This window comes from Agelaius phoeniceus, chromosome W (assembly GCF_051311805.1).
Source record: "Agelaius phoeniceus isolate bAgePho1 chromosome W, bAgePho1.hap1, whole genome shotgun sequence".
Taxonomy (NCBI): domain Eukaryota; kingdom Metazoa; phylum Chordata; class Aves; order Passeriformes; family Icteridae; genus Agelaius; species Agelaius phoeniceus.
This window is the reverse complement of record NC_135301.1, coordinates 2,374,847-2,398,297: the sequence shown is the minus strand read 5'-3', so window position 1 is coordinate 2,398,297 and position 23,451 is coordinate 2,374,847. Positions and strand designations below refer to the sequence as shown.

The 23,451-nt window shown below is 52.4% G+C and overlaps 3 protein-coding genes across 3 annotated transcripts; 1 reads left to right on the top strand and 2 right to left on the bottom strand.

Moving 5' to 3' along the window:
- Positions 1-1,616: 1,616 nt before the first annotated feature.
- On the bottom strand, positions 1,617-14,559 carry LOC129132467 (ferrochelatase, mitochondrial). The gene is made up of 11 exons (XM_054651586.2): positions 14,428-14,559; positions 11,759-11,864; positions 10,048-10,167; positions 9,582-9,730; positions 7,320-7,454; positions 6,989-7,095; positions 6,192-6,290; positions 5,976-6,083; positions 5,479-5,643; positions 5,021-5,080; positions 1,617-4,771 (listed from the first exon to the last, which is right to left on the bottom strand). Exons 1-11 carry the CDS (start codon positions 14,474-14,476, stop codon positions 4,637-4,639), a joined length of 1,233 nt encoding a protein of 410 aa, XP_054507561.2. The 5' UTR covers positions 14,477-14,559; the 3' UTR covers positions 1,617-4,636.
- LOC143696631 (uncharacterized) lies at positions 14,032-21,007 on the top strand. The gene is made up of 3 exons (XM_077193210.1): positions 14,032-14,226; positions 15,465-15,589; positions 20,890-21,007. Exons 1-3 carry the CDS (start codon positions 14,034-14,036, stop codon positions 20,905-20,907), a joined length of 336 nt encoding a protein of 111 aa, XP_077049325.1. The 5' UTR covers positions 14,032-14,033; the 3' UTR covers positions 20,908-21,007.
- On the bottom strand, positions 16,155-23,397 carry LOC143696630 (asparagine--tRNA ligase, cytoplasmic). Its single transcript, XM_077193209.1, has 15 exons — positions 23,249-23,397; positions 22,584-22,666; positions 22,342-22,407; positions 22,143-22,235; positions 21,880-21,969; positions 21,671-21,749; positions 21,263-21,333; positions 20,940-21,026; positions 19,834-20,055; positions 19,533-19,732; positions 19,239-19,374; positions 18,518-18,631; positions 17,954-18,085; positions 17,654-17,785; positions 16,155-17,510 (listed from the first exon to the last, which is right to left on the bottom strand). Exons 1-15 carry the CDS (start codon positions 23,289-23,291, stop codon positions 17,379-17,381), a joined length of 1,680 nt encoding a protein of 559 aa, XP_077049324.1. The 5' UTR covers positions 23,292-23,397; the 3' UTR covers positions 16,155-17,378.
- Between the last annotated feature and the right edge of the window lie 54 nt (positions 23,398-23,451).

Genomic DNA, 23,451 nt, shown 5'->3' with positions numbered 1-23,451 from the left:
CAGCCTCTGAGCCCAGGGATCAAAGGCTGTGTGTGTGGAGATGATCCCTCTCTGGACAGACAATCCATCTCCAGAGTCATGGGAAGGATGCTCGTCAGCCAGGCCAATGGACTCAAATTAAATAACCTCTTCCTGGCACTTACTGCTGAGCACAAATTTAGCAGGAAGACAAAAGGCAGGTTTTAGACCTGGCCCAAATTTGCAAATCCCTGTCCTCTGCAGGCAGAAGTAGAACCTGCTCCTGAATGTTGTAGTGCGTTCTTATATTTTGTAATACTTTGAAGTAGTTGGTTTTGTATCCCCATGTTTTTCCCAAATGGCTTATCCCAGACTGTACCCCCTCCCCTCCTTTTCCCTCTACTTGTGTTATCCCTTTCCTGGGATAAGATCTCCAAAACCCCCACCCTGGCTCCCTGCCAGTCACCTCGACATCCCAGCCCCCTACCTAGAAGTTTCGGTCCAAGTTGTCGAGTGATTAGCCAGGGGCCAAGGGTCAACCCCCCAAGTCCTGCCCCATACGCTGTTTTGTATGTCTATCCCCCCAGCACCCATCCCCCAGGGATACCTATTGGTCAGTAGGATTTTATCTATGTTAGTTTCCTCCCCCCTTTAAATGTGAGCCCCGAACATCCCCCAGTGCTCTCGGCAGGAACCCCCTGAGGTATAGGAGCTCCCTCGGGACTCCTTAATAAAACCTTGGAATACCCCCTGCTGGGAGTCGGCCCCTTTCCTCTTCCACCGACGTCTCGGTCGTCTCTGCTGCAACGAAGGCAACCAGCCTGAGTGCCCTCAGCACCCTCGGGGCACAGAGAGTGTCTCCCTGCAGTCGGCCGTGGTGGGGCTACCCCCCCCACTCTCTGCCGACCCGGGTAAGGCCCAGGGACTCGAGAGGCTTGCAGAGAGACTGGGACACCTGAAGGCTTGAAATGCTGATTGACAACTAAATCCCTCACCCAGGATGTGCTGTGGACACAAATACTTCCACAGAGCACGAGAGACGCAGCACAGCCCATACATCCTCGGGAATTTGCTCCTGGAAACACAAAAACACCACAGCCAAGCAGGAAAGCAGTGGAGAATGAGCCCTTCAGAAAGAGGGAGGGAAGGAAAAGTGCTTCCACAATGTCAGAGATTGCTCTGGACTCAAATATGACATTGCCAAAGTTCTGCCAGGCTCACACAGCCAATCCCCACTCAAAGGTAACCCAGCAAAGCCTGGACTGAGATTCCAGAAGAACAGAAGCACCACCACTGCTCTCCTCCACATTTCCCACCTTCCACTGTGCTGGGTTTGCATCCCGCTCTCTCCCATCACAACCCAGTCACAAGAGCTCACTAATGGATCAGCTTAAGTATCCAGCATCTCCAATCCCTGCTCTAGAAAATAATCAATCCAGCACTTAATTAGCAACATCAGCAAGGAGCTGCCCAGAGACCGCTAACAGGGAACAGAATAAATTATCCAACAGGTGGGATCCCACACCAGGGCAAGTCCCTGATTCATCTTCTTCTCCAGTCCTTTCAGGGGGTGTCACTCACCCCAGCCTGACACCAGAGGTGCAGAGAGCTGCAGACACCAGCACGAAGGGCTCTTACAAAGACACACAGCTCAGGTATTTCCTCAAAAGAACTTTAATTGGAATTCCATCCTTATGGCAAATGACACACAGAAGGAGTATCCAAATTTGCTGTGTTACATCAAATGGAAGTCCTTGGTCGATCTGAAATGCATATGTTGGGCCAAAAGCAAGGATCTGTACACATCTGGCATTAACAAAACCAAAGGAGCTGCTCTGGCTTGCAGCTTGCACTCCAAGGTGATCGTGGTGGGAAGGGAGAATTCAGGGAGCTTTCAGGTACTCCTAGGGAAACCCTGGCCCCACTGAACTCAGCTGTGCCGTCCTCCTCTCCAGGGGACAGCAGGAGGCCAGCTCTGACACCACCCACACCCCTTTGGTGTCACAGCACCTTCTGGAAGCTTCCACCTTCTCTGAAATGCAGCGAGGACCGAGGGACAGGTTAAAAAGAAACTCAAAAAGAAAAGTTCACTCAATAATGAAAAAATAAGCCAAACTGCAGAGTGTTAAAGCAGGAAAAGAAGCTCACCCTTTCCTTCCCATTTCTTCCCTCAGGACACCAAGGGCTGTTCGTAACGCCTCAATTTCCAGTCGATACCCTGAGGCCAGAGCTCCACAGTGCTGGGAGCTCTGGGGGCAGAGCCCGTGCCCAGCTCACTGCTGGGGCAGGAGCACAGTGACCCCTGCCAGCCCCACAGGCCCCCACGGCTCCAGCCCAGCTCTGAACACCTGTGGGGCAGGGTGAGCTGCCAACGCGGGGGACACGGCACTGAGAGGGCTCGGGAAGGCACCTGCACCATGGATCCATCTCTCCTCAGGGCACACACTCACCCAACCGCTGGGCATTGGCCTGGGAGATGAGGAACTCCTCAGAAACCTTGAGAAAACTACCCTCTGACAGCAAACAGCACCACCAGCTCTGTGAGACAGGCTCCATCTGCTAAAAGCTGGAAAATTAAGTGATTTCCACATGATGGTGTAATAGCAGCAACAGAGTAATTATCCTGCTTGTGGTTAGAACACTCAAAAGTGAATTTTAAGTACCTTTTATTACTGGGGACAAATGTAATGCCTCAGAATCAGTGCCAGCTAGTATTTTCAGGACTCTCTCCAGTATGAAAATGAAAAGCCATCTGCATTTATAATACCACAAGGTTCATATGATGTTAACCTTTGCTTTCCACACTTGTAAATGTGGTGGTCACAGCCTGGACCACCTGAAGGTCCACGTTCCCTCCAGCTGTGAGGAAACAGGAGTGGGCAGGAAGATGTGACAGACCAGACTGCTTTGCACTGATCCCAAAGTGTCCCGCAGAGGAAGTTCTTTGTCCAAGGAGAGGTGTAAGGCCAGTGTTCCCAGATATCCTGGACATTTGTGCTCCTTTTCCCTGCCCAGGCAGCGAGCAGAGCCCAGGGGGAGGGAGAGGAGGGAGAAGAGAAGCTCCTGGCTCCCTGCCACTGAAACAGGCACAGGCATGAAGGGTCAAGGAAGACTTTCTGTGGGGAACAGGGTGCTGCAGGAGGTTCTGGCACTGGAGGAATCTCAGTGTGTCTCAGCCTGGGAAGCAGGCATGGCAGTGGAGCAAGCAGCTCTCCAGAGGTATTTGGGATTTACAGCACTCCATGGGTGCTCAACACGGGATCCATCCGTTCCTTTAGTACCCCATCCATCCTTAATTCCAACAACCAAACAGAACGGGACAAACCCCTGACACACCACAGGAGGCCTCTCCTCTCTTTAAACACCCTGTTCCCAAAGGACCTGAGGTCCAAACTGCTGAGCAGATCAGCCTGGCTGAGCAGCAGGGCACCTGCTTCCCAGCCACCAGCAGCTCCCAGGAAGCAGCCTCAGTGCCCAGGTCCTGGCATTTCAGTGCTAAGGACATCAAGTAAACGTGTGCCCAAGGGGGTGCCAGCGGGGCCGCCACACGAGGGCTCAGTGCCACTGTCACAGCTTTGCTCCTGCCCCGGCAGGCAGGAGGGGACCCTGTGCCTCGGGGGCACAGCCGGTGCCAGGGCCCTGCCCAGCACGGCCCTGCTGAGCGCTGGCAGCCTCCCAGGAGCGCCCCAGCACAGGGCTGCCTGTGCTCAGGCATCTGCAGCGTGAAATCGCAATCACCCTGACCGATCATCTCCGTTTAAACAACAGCCATGGAGCCAGACCAGTCCTACCTATGGCACTCCATAGGTACCCCACAAAACCACAGTACTGTGGCACAGTAGAAAGCACAGAGTGGATCTATAACCCTCCTGCAGAACAAGCCTGACTTCCTAAATTTACTTCACCAAACAGAAAAAGCCCTTTTTAAATAAAAATAAGAAGAATTTAAAAAGCCATTCTGCTTAACAGATAAGCCAACATGTTTCCACACATGCTCCTGCTAGACTGGAAACACACAGTTTCAATGGAGCAAATTCTCCAGTATTACTCAAGCAGGCTAATTCCTTTCAAATTATGCTCAACAAATACTTTCCTGCAGATAATGAAAATGTTTTTCCTAGAAAATGTAAACAAGTTTTGTGCATTCTACTATTCCAGCTAAGCTTTCACAGGAAGTTTCCAGCAGGAGAAAACTAAACCAAAACAAAGCCTTATCTTTATGCTCTAAAAAAAAAAAAAAATTTAAAAAAATGTACATACACACCTTATTAAAAAGCATTAGAAGTAACCTGATCTCCAAAGTCTCCAAAGCCAGCTGCAAAGTCCCTCTCAGAACAGACAACAGACTGTGCTGGTCACACTGCACCTCAGGCAAAACAAAAGTAAGTGTACCTTCAGCCTGGCCAAGTGAATGAACTCCTGACCACCCTGCACACAAGTAAATCCCTGCATAGAAATAGAAGCTAACTGTAAAAAAGCTGTGTAGGATTTTCAGTGCGTCCTGCTGGGCTCACACCAAGTCCCATGGGGGTCGGATGACAGGAGATCTCCTCACAGTTGACAGGATAAATGCCCTTATCTCCCCACTTCCTAGGACTCTTCTCAAGCAAAGAGAACACCAGAAGGATCCCCCGAGCCAGGCTGTGCGTGCCGAGGGGACGCAGCCGCGCTGGGCTGCTCACAGGGGCTGGCTGCTGAAGAACGCCTTGGTCTCCCGGCACACGGGGTTGACGCACAGCGGGCAGCACAGCGTCAGCTGCCGGGAGCACACCTCGTTGGACTGCAGGTGGGAGCACACCAGGTCTGCCAGGGCCTGCGGGGAGGGCGGGAAAGGTCAGAGGGAGCAAATCCAGCTGTGCAATCCCCCAGCCCAACCCGCGTCCCCTTCTGACAAAGCCGCGCAAACTGCGGCACGACGGACCCCTCAGTGCTGGGCAGATCAGGTACAAAGGGTTCCATTTCTGCTCTGAAACTCAAAATGCCTTAAAACCACCTGAAAACATCCACGCTCTGCAGGACACACAACTGCAAACCTGTACAGCCACTGCAACATAGGAGATACCTTGGAGAACAGTGGATTTCCATTGAGAGACTCCGCTCTTCTGATGTTTTCAACTCCACACTGAATCAAAAATAAGGAGACAAAAGTTAAACCTGTTCATCTGATCCTTCACTGAGTAGCCTCCAAAATCTTCCCACTTCATTCACCCCAAAATGACAGGATTAAATGCAGTATCACAGCAAAAATTACTATGGGGCAACATTACATTTTGTTGCCATTCATTCACTGAATGAATGAAAATGACTCGTTGTTTTTGAGCAATATTTGTAATGGTTTAATTACCTAAATCTAGAAAGACAAACTCCCACCTGTTTTGTAGTTAAGCCAGTTCAGATTAATTTTTGATTTACAGGAAAATGAAGCTAACCCCAAATAATATTGCAAGAAGCAACTACAAAGCAAATTGGAACCCAGGAGAAATAATCTCAGAGCAGGGACCAAACGCACAGAGCACTGACCTCGTTGGCCAAAACCTGGGCATACTCGATGTCCAGCTCATACAGAGTCTCAATGTGGTCACTGGTAAATGCTATTGGGACCAGCAGCATGTTCTTCTTCCCTCTCTGGCACAGGCCCTTAATGGTCTCGTCTGTCTGGGGACCAAGCCAGGGCATTGGCCCAACCTGGAACAAAAAAGCAGAAAAAAAGGGAAAACACTCATTAAATCCTTCTTACAAAGAGCACCCACATTTCCTTAGGCAGCATGACAGAGCAGGTTATGGATGGGATACAAACAGTTATTTTTATTTTCCTGCTTCTGGTTGTACTTCTCACTTTATCCATTGAATGTTTAATGAAGACACACTTCCCACCATTACATCTCAAAGGAACAGAACCTGGGCTGGCCTGAACAAGACTGAAGAAAATAACCAAAAATGTAAGTAAAGGTGTCTTTTTTCCAGTCCAGTGAGACCCTGCACAGGCTTTACCTGCTCAGCCTCCACTGAGCACTTACCTTGGACTGCCACACCAGCCTGTAAGGGTTGGAGTAGTTGAGCTTCTCCATGACCCTCTGGACAGTAGCTCCCACCTCCTGAGGGTAGGGATCACCACGGTTCACCACCTGCACCCAAGCACAGCACACCCTTGGCATGGGGAACACCCTGGGCAGGACCAGGTTTGCCTGGCACTTCCACAGCTGTGTGCCCACACCCTGCCCTGGGTAACTCACAGACATGGGCAGCGAGTGGGCTGAGAAGAGGATGACCACCTCTTTCCTTTTGTCTGGTGGGAACAGGTTCAGTTCCTTCTGGATGTGGTCAGCAAAGCACTGCTCAGGGAAACACAAACAAAGCCCTGAGTGGGGAACGCTGCAGGCATCCCTGCTCTCAGAGATGCACACGGGCAGCTCCCATGTCCCTGCTGCCTTAGGCACTCCCCAATTCCCTCAGTGTGCACCACACTCGGGCAGTGTGCCAGGAGAGTCACCAGCACAGGCAGCTCCTCCCTGCCTGCCCTTGGTGCTTTCTCACCTGCTCAGCACACCACAGAAACTGCAAACCCACACAAAAGCTCCCTCATGAAGACCAAAGAGCCACTTTCTCTGGAAAGAGAGCAGCACAAAGCTTCCCTTCACTGCTCCTGCCACAGCCAGGAATTACCCTGTGCTGCCAGAGGGGAATCTGACAAACCAACAAAATCTGTGTGTGTGCTGGTCACAGACCTGCTCTGAGCAGGAATTTGGACTAATGGCCTGTAGAGGTTCCTTCCAGCCACCACCATTAGGGTAACATCCCCCAGCTTTTAAAACAGGAGGTGCACAGTGGTTGCTTTCACACATTATCCTGCCAAAGCATGGGGCATGAAATAATTCTCCTTCTCCTGCAATTTCAGACATGGTAGACAAGACCCATTTCATCACACAACTAAAATGCACCCTCAGATTGAAGCCTTCCTGTTATCCTTCCTCAGTATTATTTCAATATTTTAAAAGAAAAAGTATAAACCCCAAAGCCCTCAGATCCACACCTGAATGAGAAGGGGATGTGTGGGCCATCGGTCAATTATGCTCCACTTCATCTTTGGCTTCTCCCCCTTCTGGTTATAGTAGCGATAAATGGCATTTAAACTGCTTCCTGAAACAGAGAATTCACAACACAAGTTCAGCCAGGCCACCAGCAAGCTGTCAGACTGGAACAGCTCGGCAGCAAGCTATAATCATATTTTAAAATGCTACATAATTAAAGCACAGCTGTAAATCAGAGCTGAGAGTCTCCAGTGGGAACAACTGGATCGCAGCTCACACGGCACTGCGGGCTGGTCAGAGGTGCCCTGGCTCAGCCACGCTCCCAGGGCTCACCTGTGGTGGAGCAGCTGTACTGGGGGTACTGGGTGAAGGCGATGGCCCTCTGGATGCCGTCCCTCTCCATCTGCTCCACGGCCTCCTCGGTCAGCGGGTGCACGTAGCGGAACCCAATGTAGTACTTGTGAGGGGCTGCCACACACAGCAGGGCAGGCACAGGGAGAAACAGCAACACACCATGCGTGTCAAACACACAGAGCAGCCAGGCTGAACTGCTGAAAATAACTTAACTTGCTGGTATTTTCTGGCTGCTTTGGTAAAGCTCTGTCATGGAAACACGTTCCTGGTACCTCACTGGGCTGTGATTAGAATTTAGAAGTGATTTATATTATGGCTTGTTCTGCAGGAACATCACTTGCCTGCTTCTCCTGCACTTAGCAGAGGCACAGTTCCCAGCCTGGACAGAGCCCCAGTGTCTCACTGAGCAAGTCCTGATTTTAAGGACATAAAGGTAAAAAAGTGTCACTAGCAGAAGCTAAATGAACACCCGGATGCCCTCACAGCTCCAGCTGCCCTCCCTGCCCTGCACGCCTGCTCTGAGGGCACCCAAGCCCCAGGGCCAGCACTGCTGTCTGGGGCAGCAGAGCAGTGAATCAGGGACACGTGCTCTCCCATCCTGATTTTGGAGGGCTTTTACAAAAAGCTTCATGGCTTTAACACCTAATTCTGGCAGCAATGTGATTCTCCCTGAGGACATCCCAGGTTCCTCCTTTTTTATCTCCAATCTTTTGGGCGCCAGCTTTGGGAGCATGGCTTGGTTAGGGGGTGGGAAGCAGGCAGGGAAGGTTTGCTGTTTTGTTTTTTAAGTGGAGGACAGAGGTTCTTAGGAGAACAAAAGCAAAGTTTCTTTGTCAGGGTTTCCAGGTCAGTGGCTCTGAACTAACATTTAGCAGGTTTCTGAAGGAAGCAGATGTCCCGTGCTTGGGCTCCACTCTGTACATTTGTGCAGGATTCAGAAAACAGGTTTAGTCAGCCCCAGTTCTCTGCAGGAGGCAGGGGAGCTCCCAGCTGGGAGCAGCAGCAAATAAAGACCCAACTTCAGCAGCCCTTGAGCCAGTAACCTCATTAACATCTCTGAATGGCACCAAAGACAGAAGTCTGACCGACCTCAGCAGGGACTGGAGGAGTTTAACCTGGGAAAGGACGTTTTGGGAAGAACACAGCCAGCCTGGAAGCAACATCCTCCCAGTGCCAGGTTTTGTCCAGGGCCATGGGCAGCGAAGAGAGGTGTTGGTGTCTGGACACAGGCTGTTTAAACAATAGTGCTCAGCACATTCTACTGTTAAACTGCAGCTTCTTTCAAGTCAAAAAGCAGCCTCCAGAGGACTTATCAGGTGGGAGAGGTGCCCAGAGAAGGGTGTGACTGCACAGAGAGTGGTCACCAAACAAAAGCAAGTGGGAGCGGGACACTGGGAAAAGCAGATAAACCTTCCAAGCCTTATCTGCAGAACCTGCTGCAAGGCTGACCCTTCAGGGCTCCTGCTCCACAAGCACTCCTGCCTTGGGTGACACAGCAGGCCTCTGACTGTACCTGCAGGGCCCACAGCAAACTGATGGTACCAGGCAGAGTGGCACAGGCTATCCCATACCAGCCAGCACTCCCTGCTGGGAGGGATTCTGTGACACAGACACAGGGGCAGGAGGCTGTGCTCACGTTTGAAGGCTTTCCATCACAAAGCACTGGCAAAGAGAGCATCTCCTTCCCTGCCAGCCAAGCTGCCCAGCCTTATCTCCTGCTGTGTCCCCGGGTGGGGCTCGCTGCTATCGCTCAGCCTGCCCTGCACTGCTCATCTACAAAGCCTTGTCTTTTCTCCAGCTGTGCTCCTCTCAGCCCTGCAGCAGCTGCTGAGAGCCCCCTCCCACACCCACCTTAGTGCTCACATGGAAAACATTCCCCTTTCCTCCCCTCTAGGCCTCAGCCACTTGTCCTCAGTGCAGGCTCCCTCAGGCCCAAGCAGGCCTCACAGGGCAGTGCCACACACCAAGGGACACTCCTGGCACCTGAAAATAACACACTTAGTCTGCCACAGCCATCTTCCCATGATCACAGGAGAGACAGAGGTGGCTCCCTGAGCCCAGCCTTCCATAGCAACCTTACAATGAACGGAATCCCTTCTGCACTGTCTTTGCCATGAGATTTCCCAGCAGGGAGGGAATGCACACCCCCCACAAGGGAAACCAGGCAGCCAAAGCTGCTTTGCAGCAAACAGCCCCAGGGCAGAGAGCAGAAGCAGCCGTGGGGGCTGAGCAGAGCAGTACCAGTGCGAGGAGACATGCTGTCCAGCAGCTTCACCATGCCCTCTCCCTGCAGCGCCGTCCACTTCTTGATGGGGGAGCCGCCGCCGATCCTGCTGTACTGCTCCTGGATCTTGGGCGTGCGGCGCCGGGCGATCAGCGGGGCCAGCTTGCTGCAGCGGGGCAGAGGGGCGTGTTACCAGCACAGCCAGACCCCCTCCCTCCCCGAGCCCTGCTCTGCAGCCTCTGCCAGCTGCAGCCCAGCAGCATGGCTTGTCTGAGGCCCTATTCCACCACCCTTCCCACCCCTCGGCCTGCTGTTCAAAGAGAACAGCCACGGCACACCCAATCCAGAGGGCTCCTGCACTGTCCCCTGCACTGGCTGCTCCCATAAGGAAGCACTCTCGAGGAGTGCTGCCCTCCACAGAAGTAAATATTTACAGCAACACCCAACACCGCCGGTACCGCAGGAGATCCCAGTGCTCCTCACTTTTGAACAGGAAGGGTCATCAGATCCCTGTCCAGGAAGAGACGCAGCAGGAAATCGTGGACATCGTCCAGCCGCTCCGGGCCTCCCATGTTCAACATCAAGATTCCTGTTTTAGGTTTCCTAGAGAAGCAAGAGACATTTCAAATCCTAGTGACCTACTGCTTGTATTTTTATTACAGTGACAAAACAACCAGCTCACCCTCCCACATTTGCCTTTTGCAAAGGCAGCTCCTATCCCAAGGCTCCTCCTGCTTATGTAAACACTTGCACTACGAACAGGAATGGCCAGACACAAGTATCTACATGATCTTTGCTTTTTTAAAAGGAAGCCGCTTTGTAACACAAACTTTAGCTGGAAACACACTAAGAAAGCTGTCTCACAGCTGCTGGCTCTAAGGGAGGTTATAAAACAGGGTCTCAGCTGTGCATTCCAACCAAACCAAGCAGCAGCTTCCCCGGAAAGCAGATGAGCCACTCACACAAGTCTTTGTCTTCATTACTGTGGGGACACGTCTCATTTCCTGCAGCAGTGACAGCAGCATGAAGCCTTTCTACACACAAATTCATTGCAGGGCCAGTTGTGTTTGGGTTGGGTTTTTCAGAATAGATTTTCTATCTGGGTGCAGGTCTGGCACACTGCTGTAAGGATAACGTCCCACAGGGCACAGCAGCACAGATGGTGGTATCAGCACGTACAGAATGGGTGAGAGTTGTGATCAGCAGCCAATTTCCCCATGGAATTGTTTCCCCTGCCCAAGGGAGCCCACAGACCAGTCCCTCACTTCCCCAGCAGATGGTTCAGGTTGCACAGGGAGCTTTGCCCTTTTGTTAAGGCCAAAGTCTCACAACAGGCCACTGAGAGGAGCCCAGGCCTGCCCCAATGTTTCAGGACCTCAGCTTCCATTCCCTTTCTGCTGGAGTGTGTATCAGCAGGCTGCTGAATGAAACCCAGGAAGCAGGATGACAATGAACTATGATGATAATGAATGTCCCTGCAGCACCTCGGGCCTGACAAGGGCCTGGCTCAGGGGCTGTGCAGGACACAGGGCTGTCCCTGCCCAGCAGGGTGAGTGCAGGCAGGCAGATACACAATCACACACACACAGCAGCCCAGCCCGGGCTGCCCCGCGGCTATCGGGACGGGCAGGGCCCCCGCACACACACATACACACACACCGCACACAGACACACACACACACAGGGCACACACACATACAGGGTGCACACCCACACACACACAGAAGGTGCACACACACACAGGGCACACACTGCACACAGGGTGCACACACACACACACACAGGGTGCACACACACATTGCACACGCGCACATTGCACACACACACAGGGCACACACTGCACACAGGGTGCACACACACACACACACACACACACACAGGGTGCACACACACACAATGCACACGCGCACATTGCACACACACACAGGGCACACACTGCACACAGGGTGCACACACACACACACACACACAGGGTGCACACACACACAATGCACACGCGCACATTGCGCACACACACAGGGCACACACTGCACACAGGGTGCACACACACACACACACACAGGGTGCACACACACACACACACACACACAGGGTGCACACACACACACAGGGTGCGCACACACACACACACAGGGTGCACACACACACATACAGGGTGCACACACACACACATTGCACACACACACACACCCACCGCTCCTGGGGCTGCTCCCGCGGCCGGGCGCTCTCCGTCACCGCCGCCGCCGTGGCCTGGCCTCTCCATCGCAGCGGCACCCGCAGCTGGCTGCAGCTCCTCAGCACTGCAGAGAGACACAGCCCTGCTCACCCGGGGACAGGCAGTGCTGATCCCCCAGGCACAGCACACAAACCCCCCAGCATGGGCAGCTCCCCCAGGCACAGCACACAAACCCCCCTTCCAACACCACACAAACCCCCCAGCACGGGCAGCTCCCCCAGGCACAGCACACAAACCCCCCTTCCAACACCACACAAACCCCCCAGCATGGGCAGCTCCCCCAGGCACACCAAAACCCAAAGCAAAGCCTTGCTAATCTGTGAGTTCCAATCATAACTCCAAAATAACCGGTAGAAACACGGGGCTGACCCTGAGGAATAAGCATCAGACTGTGTCACTCCTCGTGGGTGAGACACACCTGGGCTAATCCCAGACAGGATGGGATTTCCACACCGTGTCTGCAATGTAGGTTAGACATCTGCTCCTGTTTGAACGCTGAGCAGCAACTCCAGAATCCATGCACAAGTCTGCACACATCCCCCTCCCTCTCCAGCTCCCCTGGAGCCCCTTTAGCCACTGGAAAGGGCTCTGAGGTCTCCCTGGATCCTTCTTGTGTCCAGGCTAAACACCCCCAGCTCTCCCAGGCTGGCTCCAGAGCAGAGGGGCTCCAGCCCCGGAGCATCTCCATGGCCTTCTCTGGACTCACTCCAGCATCGCCTTATTCAGCCCTGCAGCTGAACATAACTAGATTATCCTTAAAGCTCCTTCCAACCCATTCCATACAGTTCCATACAATTCCATGCTGGTTACAGCCTGCCTTTTCAAGAGCACACTTCATTCTCCTCGGGAGTTCATCGTCATTACATGGTATTCTTTTAGTGCAGAAATAGTGTGAATTGCTCACAGTGAAAAGAAAAATAAGGTTAAGTTCTGCATCCCCGTCCCTCCGGCAATTGTTCAGTGCGACATTTCCCCTGTCAGACCACAGGAGCTCAGCAGCAATTGAGCCCCAACAGCACAGAGCTCCTCAGCAGCTGACCCACCCGCTGGGAAGAGCATCTTACAGCTCACAGCTCTCTAATAACCTCCTGAACAGATGCTGAACAGCCTCAAAACCTGCTGAAATCAATGGCAACAAAACGCATCCTGCAAATCCAGCCTCTTACTCGGGATTACGAGTGCCTAGCTGTGGATGCCTGCGTCTGCACTGATACAAAAGGCTGCAAACTAAAGAACTTCAAGCATTGCTGAAGCCTGAAAGGTCCTTTGCAAATAATAATTTTTTTTACTTCCAGTTCTGGGGTTATTACTTTCTGAGGTGCTGGCACTATATGCCAATTATAGAGAACAATAAAAAGGGAAGTTTGAATGGCTGCATTGATACTTCTGCACTGTAAGAACTTTTGTTCTTGGCCCAGAGGGTGGCTGGGCACAGACCAGGCTCCCCAGGGAATGGTCACAGCCCCGCGGCTGCCAGAGCTCCAGGAGCATCGGATAACGCTCTCAGGCACAGGGTGGCATTGCTGGGGTGTCCTGCTCAGGGCCAGGAGCTGAATCAATGACCAGGAGCCCCTTCCAACTCAGGACATCCTGCAAGTGTCTGACTTAGGCTGAGGTTTAGGCACGTTTCCACCTGCATCATGAAGGACACAGCGCAGAGTGAGACGTGCAACGAGTACGATCCCAGCTTGATGGAGCATTGATAAAAGCGTTCTTTCACATGTTTTAGAAACGGCACTACGGTATCAAAGTCTAAAGCGAGTAGCGGGGTGGGTAAGCCCAAAGTGCCTCCGGGCAGGGACACAGCGAGCGCTGCGCGGCCGGGGCTGAGCGGCGGGAGGGCAGCGCTGAGCCCGGGCTCACAGCGCGCACCGGCCGGCAGCGACCGGCACCGGCAGCATCTCCGCACGAGCCCCTTCAGACAGACGGGAGATCGGCGGGCTCAGAGCGCGGTTCCGCGGCGGGCAGCAGAATGAACCGCACAGAAAAGCGTACAGAAAAGCGGCTGGCTCAGAGCGCGGTTCCGCGGCGGGCAGCAGAATGAACCGCACAGAAAAGCGTACAGAAAAGCGGCTGGCTCAGAGCGCGGTTCCGCGGCGGGCAGCAGAATCAACCGCACAGAAAAGCGGCTGGCTCAGAGCGCGGTTCCGCGGCGGGCAGCAGAATGAACCGCACAGAAAAGCCGCACAGAAAAGCGGCTGGCTCAGAGCGCGGTTCCGCAGCGGGCAGCAGAATGAACCGCACAGAAAAGCCGCACAGAAAAGCCGCACAGGAGAGCGGCGGGGCCGGGGCCGGGGCGCGCTGGCCTCGGCCGGACAGAGCCCTGCGGGGTGCCCGCGGAGACCCCGCGGCCGCGGCCCCCTCAGCGCAGTGGGAGGAAGCCGCCATCACCGCGCGCAGCCCCGCGAAGCCCTCCCGCAGCCCCGGTAAGCCCCCCGGCCACGCGGCCCCGCCGGCCCCAGCGCGGTCAGCGTTATGAAAGGCGCCTCTCGGGCGTTGTGTAACGCGGTGCCGCCGGTGCCGCGGAGCTCCCGCCCGCGCAGCGCCCGCGGTGTCCGGACGGCCCTCAGGCCGCCCGCCGCCCCCGGCCCCCGTTCCCGCCTTTGCGGCGGCGCCCTCACACTCACGGTGACGCCCGGCAGCGGCGGCAGCGGCAGCCATCTTGACCGCCCGCATTCCCTCAGACAGCCCCGCCGCCGCCCCTCGCCTCACACCGCCCCCGGCACCGCCCCGGTACCGCCCCGGCACCGCCTCGGCACCCGCACGGCCCAGGGGGCGGGCCGGGGACAGCAGGCGGCGGGCCCGGGGTGGGTGTCCCGCAGGGGGCGCTGCCCCGGCTCCCCTCAGTAGCCCCTCTGGAGTTCTATGGAACAAAGGCGAGTGATCCCCGGCTTGAAGTGACGCTCTAAACTGCAAAACTGCAAAATCTAAAAAGAGATTTAAAATGTTATTGTAGAAAATGCTGGGGGCTTTCTCAGCGGGCGCCTCATGAGAGATGAGGGTTCAGCTCTGCGCCCCGTCACAGACACAAGGGCACAGGAGCACGGAGCTCAGCTGGTAACCTCCATTCCCAGTAGAAACTGAGGCACTGGAATTCAGGCACTGGAAAAAGCTGCCCAGGGAGCTAGAGGAGTCACCATCCCTGGAGGTGCTTAAAAAGCATCTGGATCTGGCACTGGGTGATGCGGTTTAGTGGCTTAGGAATTCCAGAGGTAGTGCTAAGTTGGTGGTTGGACTTGATGATTCTATGATAAGGATACTGCAATTTAAACACAAAGGAACAAACACCACAGCACTTATCCTGCACATGTGGGTGGCTTGCATCCCACGTCTCAGCAGTCCGAGGGCAGAGCCAGCTCTCGGTGCCAAAGGCTGGCAGCACCATGTTCTCCTCAAAAGTGCCCTACAAAGCGGGGCCAGGTAAACTTTAACACAGATAAATATAAAATAGTGCATGTCAGGAGTGGTAATCTAATCAAAGCTAAAGGATAGTCATCCCAAAGTTGCCAGGGTCATAGCTGAAAGGTCCTGAAACCAGTGCTGCCAGTCCTGTTTACCAGTTCCTAACCCAATTACCAATCTCACTTTCTGGAGATACTGTGAAGGAAAATGAAAATGAGGATGAGATCCAAGTTCTGACTATGCATTTTTTTCTCTTCTACAGGCTTGTTTTCCCTGTCTAATAAAAATAAATGCAGGTTCTTGTGTTCCAAGCAGCTGCAGCATCTGTCCCAGATCCCAGCCCACCTCTCTCCAGCAGTTGCCGAGGGAATTGCACAGCAGTCTCTGGTAAGTTCCACAGCATCTTTCATCTGGTCACCTTATAAGCTCCTTATCTGATCTGCCTCTTCCATGAGCACTTCTTAAGTCCTCAGCCCTTCCTCTAGCAGCTCCCCTGATAAGGAGGCCTTTAACCTTTACAAAGCAGCTCAGCCCTGTCAGGTTGACTGAGAACTCATCCCAAACAAGGGATGTTTTTCTAGAAGCATCTTTTCCTGACACTCCTGCCTTCCCATCACTTCAGGCACTAAAAGGAGAGTATTTTATAAAGTCTTTACCTGGTGCCAGAAGTCCAGGCTGCTCCCCCCAGCACTGCTGCCTTAGTCAGCACCACATTGATTTTCTCCAGCACATTTCACTGGGCAGCTGAGGTGGTCCCTCCAAACTAGAAAAATTCATGCTTTTAAGTTGATTAGTGGGGATTTTGTTTACAAAGGGAAAAAAGCTCATGCCAGTGGTTGGGATACATTTACTGCTCTTGGGTAAGTGGGTTTTTGTCCACACTGTATCAAGCAGCAAGCTCCACAGACTCAGTAAAAGGAATAAGCATTCAAGTACTGTCTTGCACACCAGCTTCTGTTGCCATAATTTATTGGTTGCTGATTTAGACCAGTTTATATAACATGCAAGATGAAGAAAACCAATCACTTATTACAAAAATGTGGGTATCCACAGCTCAACAATTCCAGGAGTGAATGGCAAATGCAGCCCAAGTCTCAGTGCAGGTGGCAAGCGATGCACCTACCTTTTTCTTCTCTCTGGTAAAGGAATTGCTTTATGACTAGAAACGATACCAATGACTGAACACATGAAGTATTTCATTATCCCTATTTGATAAGTTCATTACAGCCAGGGGAGCTGCTCAGCTGCAGTAGCACAAGGGAACAGGGAGCTGCTCTATGAACACACCTCAGCATGACATGGGAAAGCCCTGCTGGGACTACAGTCTGGAAACCCAGCGTGTTTCAGTTGCTATTCCTCCGGGTCTCAGTCAGTCACTTCTGGCTGCACACAGGGAGCAAAAGGCACCACAGGCCCCCGTGCCCAGGAGCCAACAGACACGTGCAGCTGGGCATGCATGGACCCACGGCAGCTGCACCCACAGCCTGGGGAAAGGGAGCAAAGCCTGCCTCGCCAGCCTCAGCACCGCTGAGCCACAATAAATAATCTGGAAAAACCCCAAAGCCCCAGCCCCAACCCGCCCCTCTCACAGCGGAGTCCTGTGCGCTGTACTACACACCCTGCTACTGAATCAGCTCAGAGAACCCCATTAAAATCAGCAGGAACTATAAACGTGCAGTGCTCAAGGTACTTATTCCTATTTTTATCCTTTGTTCGTGCCTCTCCATACCGTTCTCGCAGGGCACTCTTAGGGAATTTCAGTAGCTTGAACTCCTGACTTCCCCCACAAGAAACCCCAAGAGGAAGGAGATTAAAATGAAAGCAAATTTAAAAATAAAATGATCAAATGCCCAGCATATTTTAAGTCACAGAAATTAAAAGCAGAAGTATATCTTGTTTTCTAAATGACAACTTATCAGGATCTTTGTTTTGTGATGACTCAAGAGCATAAATGCACCTAAACAATTTTTCTACGGCTTTTTCCAGTTAATTACTAGTATTTTGTTTTAAAAAAGAGGTTTTGTTTTTTTTTTCCTTTTCACATCCTAAACTGGTATTTGAATTAGCAACAGGTTGCAGGAAGTCTTGTTGTCAGACAGGCTGTAGTACAGCAGCGTGTATCATTCTTTCCCAAGCATCGGCTGCTCAGTTTTCCAGGAGTTTTTCCCAAGGATGGCTAAGGTTTGCAGCGCTGGACAAAGCGTGGATAGAGACAGACATCTCGGATGTGGTGTCTGTTCAGAATCCAGGTCAGGAACCGCTCCAATCCCAGACCGTATCCTCCATGAGGGCACGTACCGTATTTCCTCTGTGAAATCCAGGGAGGGATATTACACATTTTCTAGTAATTTGCAGTTGCAGTAACACCACCAGAAACAAAGCAGCCAAGCCCTGTCGGAGGGGAGAAGCCCCAGGTGCCGTGTGAGCCCAGCACAGGGGTGCTGTACTGACCTGATCCGTGTACCAGTAGTAGGGTGTGGGATCGATGCCCTCTCTCTTGTAGCCCTCGAGCAGCTCCTCGCTGTCCCAGATGCGCATGGAGCCGCCCACGATCTCGCCCACGTTGGGCATCAGCACATCCACCTGCAGGGCACCACAGCACGGCCCACTTAGAGCTGAGCCACCGCAGAGGGCACTGGGCCCAGGCAGCCGTGCCAAGGCACCCGCATCGAAACGCGGCAGGGATTCCTGCAGCGCTCATGTCCTCACAGCAAGCATGCTCCAACTACCCCAGCAGGTAAAAGCACTCACAGACTCGGTGAGGCGCGAGTCGTCGCTGCAGCGCTGCATGTAGAAGGACTTGATCTCTGCAGGGAAGCGGCACAGCAGGATGGGCTCGTTAATGGTGTCTGTCATCAGCCTCTCGGGAGCTTCGGGAATGTCCTAGGGTCAGAGCAGGCTTTATCCTTATTCAGCACCAAAACTATGCCCACACACAAGTCCCACATGAAGCAGGCATGAAACGAGACAGTTTCACACTGCACATGTCCACGCTTTCATCCTAATATAACTAAACTCTTAAAACTTATTTTAGAAGAAATAAAAACCCACATGTCTGGGAAAAAAAATCTGTTCCATTAAAATCTAAGTCTCTCCAATATATGGGACAGAAAACCAAGGGGAAAGAAAATCCTGGCTATGCTGTCAAGTTCTCCTGAGCTCCTTCAAACAACTGTCTCACATGCTGGAGAAGTGTGGCCAGGGAATTGATGACAGGTGACAACACAGGTTTCTATCCTAATGTTGAAGGACATCAGATCAAATCCCAACCCACAGCTGCATTCCTACAGGACATTACATCCCAGCAGGACATACCTCCCCAAACTCATAGTAAGTGCCATCTTCCTTCTTCACGTCGTGCTCCTTCAGCCACTCAATGGCTTCAGCATAGTTCATGCGTCGGAAGGGACGCTTGGGGGGCTGGAAACCCTGGGGATAAGAGCAAACACAGGTGCAGGAGCACCATTTTAAAAGGGATACTTTTCTAGCTGATCAGCACGTCCATAACCTTTCCCAGCTCACATGCCATTAAATTACCACTTAAATTAACAAATTAAGCTCAGTACTACAAAGCTAGAACCAAACACAACCATCTCAAGCCCAGTAAATCTCATAGATCACCTGGGAGAAAAGATAAGGAAGTATTTCCAGAGCTTTAGGCTCATATTCCAGGGGAGGAACTGAAATGCTACTTGTTTCATCACTCCCTCATGCTCCATCAGCAAGCACCAGCTGGTTGATATCCAGTCTCTGGGATGGAGGGTTTTATTCCACTGGCACAGCACACGCTTTCCACAAATCCTGGCACTCTGCCGGCTTCTGGAGCGTGCTAGCAAGGAACATCTTCCCCCATAGTTCCCTGCTTGGGTCTTTACCAGCCTTGCAGTTTTTTCATTCTTATTATGTTTAATATTCTTCTTGCCATTACAAATAGTAAGTAAGCTCACTGCCATGCCCTGCATCTCCCAAAGGAATGTGCTGAGTAGGAAAGGCTTAAAATCCTATTTTCTTGGCTGATCCCATTGCTGCTGCCTACCGGGTTGAGGTCGTACAGTAAGCTCGCTGCAGGTGATTTCAAGACTCTGTCTACGACATCACACACCAAGTTCTCCAGACGGTCCAACAAATCCTCAAAACTTATAAAAGGACATTCAGCTTCGATGTGAGTGTACCTGGAACAAAGCCACACCACTGCAAAGTCGCGTACAAGCAACACATCTTCAGCTATGAAACAAACTCATCTAAAAAACCCACAACCCAAACCCCTTTTACTCCCACACCATAAAGGAAATCAAGCTGTTTAAAAAGAACCAAGGACAACTGTCCATACTCTGCCAAGTGCCTGCGGGTCCTGGACTGCTCAGCTCTGTAGGACTGAGCAATACAGAAGACATCTCCCAGAGCTGGCAGGCAGGTCTCCAGGTAGAGCTGGGATGACTGGGTCAGGTACGCCTCTTCACCAAAGTAATCCAGCTTGAACAGGGTGGAGCCTCCCTCCACCTGCGTCTGCACTAAGGTAGGCGGTGTGACCTGCGGGAGAACAGGGCTGTCACTGCTTGAGTGAAGAACTGAGCACATGGTGAGTCAGGGCACCAGAGCGGTCACTTGCTGACCAGGGAACACACACTTACTTCATAGTATCCGTTGGCAAAGAAGTGATCCCTGAAGGCCTGCACGACAATGGAGCGCACCTTGAAGATTTTGGACATGTTCTCACCTCGAATCATCATGTGCCTGTTGTTGAGCTGCACGTCCACCTCTGAGTCCTCGTTGAGCAGGTTGTCAGCCCCTCCTGCCGGGGCCAGGCCGATGAGCTCCCAGTAATCACAGCTCAGCTCGTGGCCTCCTGGAGCCTGCCAATGGGACAGAAACCAACACTGGGGAAAAAGTCCCCTGCTCGCCCCTTGGACGTCTTCTCACAAGGGCTTGGAGCGATGGGACAAGGGGGAATGGTTTCCGATGGACTGAGGGCAGGGTAGATGGGGTATCAGGAATTCTTCCCTGTGAGGGTGGTGAGGTCCTGGCACAGGGCGCCCCGAGCAGCTGTGGCTGCCTGGCCCCCGGCAGTGTCCAAGGCCAGGCTGGATGTGGCTTGGAACAACCTGGGATGGTGGGAGGTGTCCCTGCCATGGCAGGGGTGGCACTGCACGGGCCATAAGGTCCCGGCACCCAAACAGTGAGACTGAGCTCTGCTCTCAGTGGCGCCCCCGTGTGCTCACAGCCGCCTTCCACCCCGACAAGCGGCATTTGCAGTTCCACCTCCAAGTTCAACTGAAACCAGTTTATTCACTGCAATTTTCAGGGTAGAAATGCAGATTTTCAAAGGCTAACCCACAGATTTTTACCAAAATGTGATAGTGGGGGCTCACATTACCTAACCTTGGGTTGAGCCTACAAACACACCCCAGTAAAAGAGATGTGAAAAAATTCTTAACCTCACAAAGTAAAAACTGAATAAACCTGCTAAGGAAAGTGAAATCATGCCACTTATTTAACATAGCTCTCCATGTTATAGTCTAGGAGTTGTCTATCAGTGGAAGATCATTTCAGGAAGAAGCAGAACAGTCCCACAGTTCATCTGTCTCACACTAGACAGCACAGCTTTGGGAGCTTTGTTCTTTCTCTAGCCCTAGTTCCCTCTGAAATAACGCAATGAGTCCTCCCACCTCTGCCTGTGCCTCCCTCAGGACACCAGGGACCCGTGAGGGAGGAGGAGAAGCCCGAGGAGCTCGCGTACCTGCTTGCCCTGGGGCAGGAGGTTCAGCATGCCGTACACCACCACGCTGCTCTCCGTGGACAGCACCAGCCCATTGTAGCACTGGCACTGCAGCGAGACAGACAGAGGCACAGGTGAGCAAGATTTTATTCCTCACTTTCCTACAGCGTCCACTGGAGTCACACATTAGCACACAGTCGCTTCCAAACAGCTCTCACACTGACAAACTGCAGTGGCAGGACATACAATTTAGCAGTAACACAACTGAGTCAGTAGGTTGAGGAGAACACCAGATGAGGTATGAACTCTTAAATTCACAACAGAACACAATCATCACCACTTACCAGTTCATCAGAAAGGACACACTGAAGAAACCCTGTGCCATCTCTCAAGACAATAAACATCAGATTTTTTCCTAGTTAAAAAGAGAAGGAATTTGGTTTCACTATGAGCAGTTGCTGGTTAGTTCCTCATTTGGCAGGACTAGTTTAAAACACAGAAGTTAAGGAAATTCTGCAGGACTAGCCTCCAAACTGAAAATCCCATAGGATTTGAACTAAGAAATGTGTGTATGTCCACACATTAGGGGGAACTGTCAGTGTTGCAGTGATCATTGAGATCAACCAAAGAAGGCACCTGACTGGTTTAAAATTTGAGACCAGGTGCTGTCACACTCATTCTGTTTCCAAATTTTGAGGGCGACCATTCTTGTTCTATCTCCCTGCACGAGCTCAACCATGCTTGTGCTTTACCTTGCCTCCGTAACCTGTGGATCCAGCCAAAAATCTTCACTCTCTGCCCTCTGTAAGCCTCCAGAGCATTGATCTTCACCTGTGAGGCAGGGAATAAAAGCCCTCAAATAGGGGAATGGTTCACCACCTCTTAGAGTTCATCCAGACCCCAGCCCAGAGCAGCACAATCTCTGTGCTGACCAGATGCCAAGGCACGGGACCATACTCACACACTTGGGCTCTGGAAGACTGGGATCATTCTTGATAACAACCTTCTTGGCTTCCTCCAGGTTCTTCTCTCTTCTCAAGAGATCTTCTGCCTGGTTGGAATAAAATTACTTATTAAATAGCTGTAACCAGGCCAGTTGTAAATAACACGTGCAACACTGACACCAGTGAGGAACCACCTGCAGCTTTTTCAGAGGGGCAGGAATGATGATGACACTGTAATGTTTTTGAAAAGCAATGGTGCTCTGCTCTTTTTGAAACCTACCTCCTTCTTCTCCTTAGCTTCATTTTTCATCTGCTCCCTGTGCCATAGCTTTTTGACATTCTTCATCTGTGATTTGGAAATGATGGCCCATCTCTAAAGAATTCAAGGAGAGAGCAAAAGACAGCAGATTATAATGTGTCCCTTCACACCAAGATGCAGAAAATAATTCCCACTAGGAAACCCTTCAATGCCACAGCACCTCATTTTCTTTTTGGGAATCCACATAAATTGTAGGAAATGGCTCTTTTCCTGCTGTCATCAATGCCTAAAAAAGGGGAAAAAATAACCAAAATGAACCAAAATCATCCTCACAGAGCCTGAGCAAGCACCTTGCTCCTGCTCAGGTTGCAAAACCAGGTATGAAACTCAGATTTAAAAACACAAGGGCCATCACTTGCCCCAGAACACACTCCACACAAAGCATGTGTTTTCCAGACTCACCTTCAACACGGTCTTGAATGGTTTCTTTTGCGTTCCATCACCAGTGGAGTCGTTGCCCTCTCGTTCAGACACATACAGCTCTTCTGGGATACGTGACAAATACGGGCAATTACTCAAAAGATTATGAGAAAGAAAATGGACACACACAGATGTGTCCCTACTCACTGCATGGGGCTGGAAGAAGTGATCGTTAAAGGCCTCTTCCAACCCAACCCTTTCTATTATACCAAATCTTGCTGGTTATCAGCAGTGATAAACCTTCAAATGCACCACCTGGTCAGTCAAGATAAGAACTATATCCTATATTTCATTAAAAAAACCAATCCATGCAGTGCGTTCACTAAAATCTCAAGGGTTCCCGAGGTACCGAACCCTCGGGAGCCACCAGCTGCACATTGGGACCCGGAAGGAGCAGCCCTTCCTTCCCGGGCACAGCTTTGAGCAGGTAAGCAGGAGACGGGGCCTGGGGACCAGCCGGGACCCGAACGAGAAGCGCAGCGACCCCTCCCGTGCCCGGGGACGGCCCGGCCCAGCGCGGCGCCGCGGCCGCTCCCGGTGCCCTCTCAGCGCCGCGCCGCGGGCCTGGCCCGCCGGGACACGGCCCGGGCGGGGCTGCGAGGGATGGGGATGGGGGCCGGGTGCGGGGCCGGGCCCCGGGCTCTCACCGAGGGCCAGCGCCGCCGTCCTGCCCAGCACGTCCCCCGCCATGGCCGCGGCGCAGGAACTGCATCACGGGCGGGCTGAGCCAACGCGCCGCCGCCTTGCGTCAGCCGGCCCTGCCCTTCCGCTCCTTCCTTCCGCACACGGGCGGGCAAAGCCGCCGCGCCTCCTCCCCGCCAGGTGCTGACACGTCGGCACGGTCCGGTCT